Source organism: Sinohyriopsis cumingii, chromosome 19 (genome assembly GCF_028554795.1).
Source record: "Sinohyriopsis cumingii isolate HCF-2022 chromosome 19, ASM2855479v2, whole genome shotgun sequence".
In the NCBI taxonomy this organism is placed as follows: domain Eukaryota; kingdom Metazoa; phylum Mollusca; class Bivalvia; order Unionida; family Unionidae; genus Sinohyriopsis; species Sinohyriopsis cumingii.
In genome coordinates, this window is record NC_142979.1 from 39,752,784 (window position 1) to 39,765,843 (window position 13,060).

General features: G+C 41.7%; 1 protein-coding gene across 1 annotated transcript in view; it reads right to left on the reverse strand.

The window, feature by feature from the left end:
- LOC149775536 (metalloprotease mig-17-like) overlaps window positions 1-10,989 on the reverse strand; it is a 56,555-nt gene extending 45,566 nt beyond the window's left edge. Inside the window, exons 1-2 of the mRNA XM_089944432.1 lie at window positions 10,895-10,989; window positions 10,438-10,515 (exon numbers count right to left, since the gene is read on the reverse strand). Of these exons, the coding sequence (XP_089800558.1) occupies window positions 10,438-10,515; window positions 10,895-10,981 (165 nt within the window). The 5' untranslated portion in view covers window positions 10,982-10,989. The remainder of the gene's footprint in view (window positions 1-10,437; window positions 10,516-10,894) is intronic.
- Window positions 10,990-13,060: the final 2,071 nt, after the last annotated feature.

Below are 13,060 nucleotides of genomic sequence, written 5' to 3' on the forward strand. Positions count from 1 at the left end.
ACGTTCAAATAACATTCGCACACGCTATCGATGAGGCTGATTGAATGAGTTATTTTAGTAGGTGTGGAGAATCTTTGGACAGGACAGATAACATGTCCCCATGTTTGACTAAACGAGGAGGCAGTCCTTTCCATTTCTTTCCTTGGGGTTTAGAAGAGGGATGTTTTCTGGAGGGTGACATCTTTGAGTCTTCAGCGCCAAAAACACTAATACCCCTACTTAGTCACAGGCCCTTTTTTATACTGGATCGCGTCGCCACTGATTGTCTTTACGTCGTATCAACTTGAGGACAGGCATGACACGTCGTGCAGGGGTCATCAACGGAGAAGTTCTTGGTGTGATCAACGTCTCCAAGTACTTTTCAGTTCTTGTGTCATCAACGGAGAAGTGAATGAACCTGAGGCTACCGGAGACGCGGTTACCGCCGTTACAGGTCGTGGTTTGCGAGTGTAAATTTACGTCCTGGCCGAAGTGCCTCTCTTGCGACTAGTTTTCTGTGGGCTTTTCTTTTTCTGGGGACTTTTTCTCTGCTTCTTTTTCTGGGGGCTTTTCTTTTTCCGGGGTGGTGACTGGTAAGAGGAGGGTCCCGCCACTGGAGAAGTTCTTGGAGACACGGGTCTCCTTGGGGACCTGGTCTTGACACCGTGGCTCTTTTTCTTCTTCTTGGAGCTTCGTTTGACCTTTTTCTTGGGGAGAACTTTGGGAGCATTAGGATCTCATCTTAAGAGGGAGAGAATGATGACCCCTCCTAGAGTACCGCTCCCTCCAGGTTTCAAAATGATTTGTTTTTTGGTTTGAGTGTCGATGCGGACCAGTTGGGTCAAAGTGACTTTGTTTCGATCAAAAAAGCGTTTGGTTTGATGAGGAATCTGAATGATCCCTTGTAGTAATTGACGTGCTGTCAGCGTGAACCATCGTAAGACTTCTTTGAGACTAGCTTCTAAGACACGAGCCCGTATTTGTGGATTTTTTTCTCGACTGATGCCATACAAGGCACGAATCAATTTGACGGGAAGATGCGACTGAAGGGACGTCATGTTCAAACTGTGTGAGACAGACGAAAAGTGTCTGAGGTTTTTATACATTTTTTTTGGAGTGAAATTAAGTCGAGGACGGAGACGTGTACAGGACAGGCCCTCCGTCTTGGCACCAGTGGTGAAACAGTTGGGTACGAAATCGCAAATCCTCGGGGGTCGTAGGTTTCAAATCGACGAGTAAATAAGCGTGTGGAGTTTGAGTGGCATCGTCGTACGCCTGAGTTAGCCAAGGCGTTCCTAACTGTTTGGCTACGACTTGCACTTGCGATTTGTCTCCATGGCTTTTAAACAAGACCACGTAATGCGCATTGAGACTGATGGTGCGATGGGCTTTACTTTGTTGAAACAAATTTTGGGTGATGTAAACGACACTGGCATTACGATGATGCCCTTTGCGCGTGAACCACAGTTTAATGTCTTCTTCGTCTTCTCCTAACATGTCGTCGAATATGACCAAATGGGTTTGACGGGAGTCATAGACGATTCCGTCGTCTTCTTTAGGAATGCCTTCCACAAACACGATGGAATCGCCTTGACTTTCTCGCAAGAGGCTGTACGCCGATTGCCACTCTTTGTAACAGACCACGATGCGTTGAGGTGGAAGATCGATCAAATGATGTTTATGTTCGATCAAACGTTTGACGAATTCGGTTTTGCCTGAACCGCTAGGTCCAGCAATGAGCATGTTAAAGGGATGGCGAAGATACAAAGCATCCCCACTGGCACAATCTAAGTGTTCGTCGATGACTTTGACTGTAGAGGAGGAGGGAGCAGAGACAGCAGAGGTAGCGTTAGGAATGTCACTTGTGACACGAAAACAGACAAGACAAGAGTTTATATCCTTTTTTCAGGACACGTTTATTGAATGTTTTAAACATGAACACGAAAGACAAAAATACATAAAAGCCAAAGGCTTAAGTACAACGATAAAAGGCACATGAAAACCATCAACGTGGAATAAACACAAGTGTCTGTACAACATGTTTTGGGTAATGTTCTGACCAGTTCTATAGGGGGTAAGATCACACAAGTGTCCTCCCGAAAGGGTCTTTCTGGCATGTTCACGACAGTCCTGTCCTGGGTGACGGGTTCTTCTTCTGGTACGGTCACTAACACAGGTTGAAAAGTAACTTTTTTCCTTGAACAACTCTCGAGCATACTGTGCCACTTCTTGGGTCCAAGCCTCAAAACTCTCTTTTTTCCAGTCACGGACATCTGTCCAATGGGGGTGTAAGTCACAAGCTACACACACATCGTCATACACGTCTTCGGTAGCTAAAAGTTGACGAATCTTTTTTTCCCGTAGAGGTCGAGAAGTATGCGGCTTTGAGCAAGAGGAGTCTTTCGTGACCATTTAAGATCATTTGGATGGTAAGTACTGTTCATAAAGAGTCCACAAGGAATCGACTGGTAAACGAAATCTCAGAAAACAAGTCACTAAGACACACACCATGCGTCGACCCAAATTGAATAGATACAGTTCTTGTAATAATTGATGGTAATGATGCACGGTTTGAATATGGTCATTGAGTTCCTTCCACGGAATCTGTTCAATCACATGTGATAAAAGTCGTGGCATGGATTCCTGTTTTTATAGTCTCTTTGTTTCGGAAGCAATACACATACTTTCTACCCAGAGATCTTCGTTCTCCAGTTGGAAGTTTAAATGCTCCATACTGTAACCTAGACTTCAGAGTTCGATTAGAAGTTTCCTCTTCCTCTAAGTAGATTCCACGTAAAATATGTTGGTAATCCTTTAACTTGCCTTCCTCAATGTTTTGTACTAGGTGTATCTCGAAGTAACCAAAATGATGAACATTTCGTTCATTCACTAACTCAAAGTGTTGAACAAGGTCTGACCACTGAAACAATTTATGACCAATCAGTTCTCTTATACCATTCAGGTACCAGTGGTTAAACATCTGGTGACGTAACGGATGCAATTGTTCTTTACGTTTGACTTGTATTTTGACCAGCTCTCCGTAAATGCGTTCTCTCAAGTCCACAGGCAAAGCACGAATGTTCTCTTGTAAAGTATCCATGAATAGGTCGTACTAAATTCTCTTTCTGACACAAGAAATGTACCGTTTGCACAGACATGGTTTCCCTTTAGTGTCCAATCTAAATCGTTTAATCACCAATTTACACATTGCAATTCGTTCAGAAGTTTCCTCTTTCACTAAGTTGACATTGTGTAAAAGATGTTGGTAATTCGTTAACTCTTCCTCTGGAATTCGATGTAGTAACTTTACAATGTAGTAGATAGAATCATCAATAGCAAACCAATCTTTTTTAAAACCAGGGGGTCGTTGATCAATGTCTGTCCAATGGAACACTTTCAACTGAATCAGTCCTTGTATAGCAGTCAGGTACCAGTGGTTCAAACACCGGTGACGTAACGGATGCAATTGTTCTTTACGTTTCACTTGTATTTTGACCAGTTCTCGGTAAATGCGTTCTCTCAACTCCACAGGCAAGCCACGAATGTTCTCTAGCAAAGTATCCATGAATAGGTCAGTCCGTACAATTCACAATCTTCTCCTAGAGCAAAAGTAATCCACATAGTGAGTAATTTCTGACCACTGCCATTCAGGGTAACGTCCAAGAATCTCATTGAACTCTTTTGATGTAAACGGTCTAGAGTAATATAATAGGATGAATGCACCCTTGACCCAGAGAAATATAACACACTGGTTGACTTTTTTCACCTTCCTCTTGTGAATTTCTCGGCACAAAAGTTCTACAGTCACCCATTGAGATTTCACTGTGGCAAGACCCTGCCAAATTTCCTTGTAAATCTTCTCTTGCAGTTCTTTAGGTAATGATTCAATACCGTTTTTGAAATGAAGTTTAAATACTGGTCTCGGTGATGTCCAACATTTGATTCCTAACCAATTTGGTTTCTTCTTCAACGACATGGTAAGTTAGTTCAATGTCTCGGTCCCACTAAGGGTAAGTAATGACAATTCGGTGACCAACGAGCATGTTCTAGGTAAGCCGAATCTTGTGGTTCCCAGTGGTGAAGTGACACACCGCAACTGAAGCACTTGACTTTATCTCCTTCGCCTAAGTAGAAAAATCCGGCTCTGGCTAATTCTTCGGTCCTCCCAGATACTTAGGCCATTTTCCTTTGAACGATTGAAGACGATTTTCAAAGTCGCAGTATTCCGACAAACGCACAGGAAACGAATATTCGTCTTTCACAGGTTCGTTTCGATGAGGGTTGGGTGACATGGACAGGAGTTTGCTCAAGGCTGGATGACATCCGTAGAGGGTAGATGTGAAGGTGGGCATCCAGATTTAAAACGAAACCCAGCAAAGTGTCCAAGAGGACGAGCGGCATCGCTTTCGCATCCCTCAGGTTTGACACGCACAGCATCACTTTCCATGATAGGGGTAGTGACACTAAAGTTCCCATGATGCTTTACGTCATCGCTAAGGTCACAACGTACAGCATCGTTCCCATCGCAAGGCTCACAATCGCATTCGACTTCAGAGGCCACAAACTTGAATTGTGCCTGTCTGAACTAGTTTTGTGTTTCTCTGAAAGTATTCATCTTGGTCGCTTGGTCTTGGTAGTCACAATGAACTATCGATCTTGACCATAGCCCCTTTTTATACTAGTCGCAATGCAGTCTCAAACTTGTACATCGTTCCTTTTTTATGTTTAGTTTTGGAAGGTACCGTCTCTAAGGTGCCGTCATAATTATACTGTAGTGTAATGGGTGGAAAGGCCATAGAAAGGTAAGGGCAGTGCGGAGACCATCGAGTATGTTCCAGAACAGCTGAATCTTTATAAATACATAGATCCATTCGTAACTTCAGGCCACAACTGAAACACTGTACTTCGTATCCCAATCCAGTCTCAGGTCCCAAGTAGACAAATCCTGTTCTAGCTAAAACATGCGAAGTAGGTAATCCTTTCCTATCCGTTGGCCATTTTTGAAACGTGTCCAATCGACAGGCACAATCACAATAGTCAGGCAAGAAAACTGGAAAATGGTAGGGTTTGAACTTGGAGTTCTCACTGGATTTCTCACTCGATTCTTGCTGTGGCGAAGTCATCCTTCTGGTGGGTGGCTATCCTCTTACAACCAATGTTTTATACCGACATGTCCATACGGCAAAGTGGTTGGGAAGTCGCACTCACTTCTGGTACACGATTTGATAGACTTTTTCCAGCTGTCGACTGACGATGTGATGGGTGGGTAAACGTACAATTTTGTTGGGCTGATAGGTGGTCACTTTAAAGTGTTCATCTTCTCTAGACTGCAAGGCTTCTTTCAATACGTCAAAGTTCACCACTCGACTGGTACGATAATTCAGAGTCAATCCTTTCACTTTACACTTCGTGTGCACTTCTCCTTGTTTGTCCCGGTATTCGTAGTTGTAATTTTTTGGAGCACCACTGACGAAACTTAGAATCTTGTCGTCGGGGTGCTCGTCTGTCCAGGCTCCTAAACGGTCTCATTCGATGTCAGAGTGATGTTGACTCGGGTGATCGATGTAAATGTAAGTGTCCGTGTCAAAGCACAGGACACGTTCACCTAACAGTTCTAAAGCTTCGTACAATTTTAATCACCCTTGTGGTATTGTTGTGTCTTGGGAAAGTGGCAAATTTCGTACACTTCTAACAGTTGGTATCCCATGTCCAGAGCTTTGAACAATTCTACGCTGACCCATGTCCCCGTCAAGGCCCGTTCTTCCTGGGTGTGATGACAAGGTTGATCTTGGTTGCACGTTTCAGCACAAGTACGGCACAAAGGAAACATCAGTTTGCCTTGGCAATGGTGAGGTAAGACGGGATGGTATAGGTTCGTGGGAGGCAAAACTTTGCACTTGATCAAGCCTTCGTATTGTCGAATGTTTTTCAGGTCGATGTGGTCGGTGAACAGTTGTGGCTGCCCTGCAGGAAAGCGACAATATTTGCACACATAGGGATACAGCGAACACACGTCCAAGTATTTGATTTCTTCTCCTTTCTCTTCGTCAGCTTATTACAGCAAACAGGTGGCATTGGTCCTTCCTCCGTACAAACTATCCCTCGGGTTCAGCGGGTCCATGAACTGGTAACTTTCCACGAGGTGTTTAAACTCGGGATCGGTTTTCAAACGGTGATCGTATTCGTGTTCCCACATTTCCACCACTTGGTATCCTTCCTGTTCTAACTTCAGGCGTCGCTGACAAGTGGCCTGGTACAAGTCTTCCATGGTGCGTTGTAAAAACTGTTTTTTAGTGCTGCGATCAGGGTAACAGACGGGGCATCCCTGAAATAAGCAACCGTTAAACTCGTACACGATCTTGGGGTTTTCTAAGTCCCAGCCATCGACCGAATGCGTTCCGATGGTCTTTTCGCCTCCTCCGTTGCGGGCATGCTGAATCCATTTGTCATCCTTGTCGCACAAGTAATGTAACCAACGTAGGGCTTTGACCGAGTATTGACGTTTGACATAGTTGGTCGTTTGAGGACTGATGACAGCCACGGTGTTTTCAGACATGAATCGTTGCCGGTACCCTAAGGAACACGCCTTGGCAATCGTGCAAGCTTCTTTTAAAGGATCCACCCCTCCGTGTTCCATGAACAGTTCTCGAAATTTTCCACAGCATCGCCGTAAAATGTCCACGTCGGAACGACAATACTTTAACATTTCTTCCTGAAAGTCGAAAGGGTCCGAGGTGTGAGCCTGGTACCAAGCGTAGAAAGCTTCTCGTTGTTCGGTACGCATGTTGTCAGGGTGGTAATAATGAGTCTCAGGCAAATGAGGTAGAATGGCGTGTTGATTGGCTTCGGTATTGAAAAAGTGTGGAAAGTACTCTTTAGCCATTTCTGTCATTCCAAACGTTTTAGGCATTCGACTCAAAGGCATGGCTAAGTAGCTCATCGAATCTTTAAACTGCACTTGTCCCACTTGCATGAAAATGATCTTGGCTCCGTTCAAAGTGACTTTAGGACGTTCGGTGCCATGTTCCGTATAGTATCTCAAAATAAACTGTCCATCGTATCCGGAGAAATTGTGAGCCATCACCGTGGCATGGCGATGACAATCTCCGTAACGTTCGATGTCCTCTTTTCTCCTCGTCTTGTCGATGGGGTCTAAGACCCATCGAGCGAAATCGGCTAGCGTGTTCGGTCCTCAAAAGATTTTTTCACGCCCTCCAGGAATCTTGCTTCAGTGAGGGAAATGGCTGAAAATAGGTTCTTGAATGCACTTTTCGCACTCTCGATGAGCCACGCAGAAATTAGGAATGTGAATGCCGGTCTCTTGCATGCATTTGAAATCGAACAAGATGAAATTGCCTTTCTTCTTCTTCTTGTGACCATCCTCTTTCTCTTGTTGGGATTGTTATTTTTGCACGTAGCGTTGGTGTTCCAAGTCCACGATGTGGTGACAAATGTGACACTTTTTCTTTCCTGTACATACGTGTGCCTTGGTACTGTTGGTACATAGACCTTGTCCACACGTAGGGCACAATCTCAGCAGTTGACAAGCACATTTCTGCTGTGAACCTTGCGTCTTCAGATGTTGTTGGTAACAGGCAGGGCTGACAAACGTGCGCAGACAAGCAAGACATTGCACTGGTTCTTGCCCTTCTCTCAGACAGGGTTGAGAGGCCAAACATCCTGAGCATTTCGATCCACAATGTTTGTGTTGCTCTCGATTATTTTAACCATAGTCACATTTCTCACAGTAATATTTGTATCCGAGGAATCCAGTGATAGTGGTAATGGTATCGAAATGGTCATCGTGATGATAGAGGTGAATGTATCTTCCATCCTTAAAGTCTTTCCCTCGAAACAACAGAGACCCGCGCACTTCTTGAGGGTGCACTTTCAAGATGTAGCGTGGAGCTAGGACATCTTGCAATTTTTGCATGTCAGGAATGCCACAGGGTGTGTCTTTGGACAAGCCTGCTTGTTATAACAGAAGTTCTTCTTCCCTTCGCTGTTTGCCTCGGTTCGATTTTCGAATGTTCTCCAAGCCTCTTTTCCATTATACCGTGTCGTTCTTGTCGGCATAGGTTCGTCCCACCGCGATGGCTAAACACATCTGGTCTTGAAAATTGTTAATTTGGACGAGACTTGTTTTGGTAATGCGAAGGTTGTTGACCAATAAGGTCTTTCTGCGTTGTCCGGTCCCTTGAGGAGGAGAGACGTGGGTCATGTCCAGTGTGGCTTTTCCATCGTTGGTGTCAAACTGGTCATTGGATTGTTGCACGTGTTGAATCTTGTCCATGACTTTGGAAGCGGTCAATTCTGCAGGGCTGCTAAACTCGATCCAAACAGGGGATTTCAAGCCGTCGTGTTGTATGGAAAGTCTCAAGCGATCGTCTTCTTTGGGTTGACATTGTCGCTTGAGTGTGGTGAGGAAAGAATCCCACATCTCGGTGATGAACCCTTCTGCTTTCTCTAACGGTACTTCGGACTTGAAATCTTTAAACTTCACCTTGTATTTGTAAGCCGTAGTTCTAAATTTTCTAGAGGGACGCTTTTCCGTCTCTAGAATGTCATAGTACTTTTCAGGGTTGACTAAGGGTGGTGAACTTTGCTTAGAGGGTTTGGATTCTGGTTCACTCATGTCCTCTTCAAAATCACTGGCATGAATTTGTGTCAAGACTTCATCCCTGGTACGAGGCGATATATCACATTTCTGCCTCTTACTTTCTTCTTTCTTCTCAAATGAATTGGATCGTTTTATCTTAATAGCAAAAAGTCAAATGACTAAAGTTTAAACACCATGGACTAATTTATAGTCATAGCAGACAAGCGTATATAAAGGGTATGTGTCTTGTCCTTTCACTAGTCATTTCACTCTCAAACCGAGCACAACGATGGAAGAGACTACCCAGATCGAACATTTCATCAGAGCTTTGCGAGGAGTCATTAGAAAATTCTCTTCAGACCAGCCGAGGGACTACTCTCCTTCCTTCCGAGATAAAAGTCAAGATACTTGCTATATCTGTCAGAAGAAAGGGCATTGGTCTTCAGAGTGTCCAAGCCGTCAAAAAAGAAAAAAAGGGGTTAGAAGAGACAAAAGTCAAGATACCTGTTATTATTGTCAAGAAAAAGGACATTGGTCTCCAGATTGCCCGAAAAAGAAACAAGATTAGTCAGAAGAAGAGAGGTATTCTTCAGAGGAAGAGGAAGAAAAGGAAGAAGAAGAGGAAGAAAACAGACAGGTGAAGAAAAAGAAACAGGAGAAGAAAAGAAGGTAAGAAAGTGAGGAGGAAGAGGAGGAAAAGACTATGACAGTGAAGAAATTAAGAGAGAGTGAACAATGAGACAGAAGAAGTCTATGAACTTTTTAAAGTGCTCTGTTGTGAATTGTGAATTGGATTGTAAATATTTATAAAAGAATAAATTAGGTATAAAAAGGTAAGTGTCTTTGGGTTTTGATTTTAAAATAAGAACCTACACTCACACACTCATACACACGTACTATAGGGGTAAAATGTGTTTTTTTTTAGTTTGAATGGATGTTGGCAATTGAAAGTCTATCTCTTTTCGATAGACGTGGGTGGCCCTGAAAAGGGCCTTTTTGGTGTAGGGATGAGTTTAAGCAATCGACTTTAACTGTCTTAAGCCTTTGCCACGGCCAAGGCCTACTTCTGGACTGCGTACTGTTGATGATGATGATTTGCTTGAAATCACTAAGGGTGGCACGGTAGGCGTAGTCACAGGGTTGGAGTGTTTAGCTCGGGAAGGTCGTAATAAAGAAGTCTGATACATTTGTTTTCAGGACCACTCATAGATCTCGAAAAGATCTTGACTTTCATTGATTAGCCCCATTTTTTTTCTTTTTTGTTTAAAAAATAAAAAATAGAGACCCCTCCCTGTTTCAATTTTCGCCTGTTCCATTTCCATAGACCCATCTGGTCGGGACAGTATCAAAATAGGGTCCCGACCCTGTTCCATTTCCCCATGTCCCTAGACAGTCCCACGATTTATTCCCCATGTTCAATTCCCCTTGTCCCTAGAATGGATAGTTTTTTTTTCCCATGTTCAATTCCCCTTGTCCCTAGAATGGATATTTTTTTTCTCCCATGTTAAATTACATAGTCCCCAGAGTGGATATTTTTTTCTCCCATGTTAAATTGTACATAGTCCCCAGAGAGGATATAAAATTTTTAACATGGAAGTCCCTAGTCCCTAGACCGTCCCTATTCACTACTGTCAGATTGTAACAGTCGTTGTCTCTTCACACTACACCCCAAGTTGGATAGCAACTCCGATTGTTACAGTCATCGTCAAGTCCACAAAAACACATACCTCTATCAGACTGTAAATAGGATTGCTACAGCTGTTATAATGAAGAATTTACATTAAATCATGTGTTCAGAAACAAAATGAACACTTATCGTAAGTTCTTATGGACGTGTGGAAATCCCGCAACTTCCTTACCTTAAAGATGAAAAATTCACGAAGGTTGATATTTATTTCTATGTTAGTATCGTCTATTTCTTTGTAGAGCAGGTTTACCTATGATAAAAAGGGAAATAAATACAAACACCCCATAAACAGATTAATAATAAATTCTGAAATTAACTCCAACACACTAATATTTTGTTACTTTTTTCTAACTTTTTAACAAAGGATGCACAATCATAACATACTTTATGGATATAGTCAACTGTATATGCCATACTCTGTACAACTCGGAGAGGATAAAGAAATTAAAACAGTTGGTTTAAATCCAAATATCACGAAAGACATTCTTCTTTGGCAATTAAAAGGTGATTGTTTAGGTCTTGCTGGATTACACATTTCCGTTTGAAATCTGTTACGCTTTGCTTTAAAAATTCAGGATGTAAATTAATAGAATGTAAAGGTGTTTTAAAGTTAGGAATCCGTTACTTACACCGTTGATAATGTGTGAGTAAGCCTCTCTAATTTTTCTTTTTATCTGAACATCATCTTCTTGGATAGCATTTGTTTGTGAAAGCATCAGTTTTTCAAATCTGTAGGTAGAGATGAAATCTATACGTTATCCATAGGTGCTCGTGAGGATAGATTTGACCGAATCTACGTAGGTTTCCCAGGTATGAATTTCTAAAATGTTCGCCTTTCAGAAACAAAATATCTTAGCAATTTGTTATCAAAGAATCCATTAAGGTTCTTTGCGATATGCATTACTTTTGCCATGGATTAGAATTCGCAAGAATTTATACAGAGACAAAATGTGTTACTTTAATTGTTGGATTGTATTCATCATTGAACTCCATATTCCAGTCGCATTTTCAATTTAAAAAATAAAATAGCACGTAAAGTTCCAGCCAACCGAAAATTTGCCGAAACTTGATAGGCCATGAGCAGCAGGGAAGGCGAACAGACCAATGGTCGAAAAACGTCCAAACGTCGAAAATAAGCCTTCCTACAAATGATCGAAAATAAGAAAAGCGCCGAAAGATTTAAAAAAGCGTCGACACTTTACTGAGAGAGTCTCTATGGAATTTTTAATTAATATTACTTAATTGTCGTTGGTGATTTTTTCTAGTTTATTATGCACGCGCTTTACGCAATTACGTCAACTTGAGGTCGCGCCTTCCCTGCTACTATTAATTAAAAAAATTATTGTTATAATAAAATGGTTCACTATGAATCTCATACTGCAAGAATAGCAAGAGAACGATTAGAAGCAATTAAGAAATTTCTTCCTGTTAGAGACTCATTTAGAGAAAATTTACGAGCACAGCAGGAAGCACAAGTTGAGTACGAGGAAGACACTAAAAAGTTATTTAAACCCGTCACTGCAGCTCCTGACAAAGTTACAACTGTCATCAAAGAAGATCTTCCGGTATGAAAACAAACAGCAGAACAAACTGAAAAAATAGCAAGAAGAACTAAACAGACAAAGAAGATTTTACGAGATCTTCCAACTGATATAGCTGCGGCTTAACCTCCACCCGTCGATGAAGAAATACTTGAAGGTATTGGAAAGCTTCGTACTGAAGTCGCCAACGTGAAGAAGAAAACTTGCACCTAAACCCAAACCAGTAAAAGAAAACGTAGAATTGATTGCAAGATTTAAGGAAGGGTTTGTCGATGATATTAGAAATACTAAAAGTGAAGAACTACCTGAAAAAATATTAATTGGTATATTTAAAAGAACTAGTATTTTAAAACCCGGTCATGAAAAAGTAAGTGATGATAATCTTATTAAATGGATATATCGCGTATATAGAAACAAAAAACAAGCTAGAGATGATGATTTAGAATACAGAAATCTTGACGAAAAAGTATAATGACTTTATAGAGAGAGAGACTGGAACAAATAGAACAACAATATCAACTTCCTCCACCTCTACAACATATAGAACAACAACAATCTTCTTCACCGAGTCAAAAGTTGATGTCAAAACTTAAAACAATTGAACAAGCAAGAAAACAAAGGGAAAAAGAAGATCTGGAATTGGAGGAAATTAGACGAAGGAAAGGATTATACTCATCAGGTAAGGAAGAAGGAGCAACGGGAAGAGGTTTGGGAAATAATTTTGTTTGTCCTGATACTATCCTCAATGACGTGTCACGGTTAGAAGTTCTCATAGGAGGAAAACGTGCCGGAAATAATTTACCAGAAATAATTTATGAAGCAGCTGATATTTGTCAACGATTATTCCAAGGTGGTATTATGGATATCGCGCTTACCGGGAACTTATAGATGAACTCGTTGATGATTAGTCACCGCGATTAGATAAATGATAAATAAGATAAGATGATCATACATAATAATTATCGTAGACCTGTACCGGTCAGAGTAGTAAACTCACGACTACCAGTCTACGGAGCAATTTACGGAGATGGACTTGGTGATGTTATTCAGGGATTATTTACAAGATTAGCCCCAAACGTAACACCTGTTACAAAACAATTATCGATGAAAGCTATCGATGTTGTTCGTGAAAAAGCTCCTGGTGCAATTATCAGTGTTGCTGGTAAGGCGTTCTCGGTGATCAAAGATAGACTAGCACGATTAATAAGACGAAAACGACCACCAGTAAAATTAAAAAGTACTAAAGTGATGCCC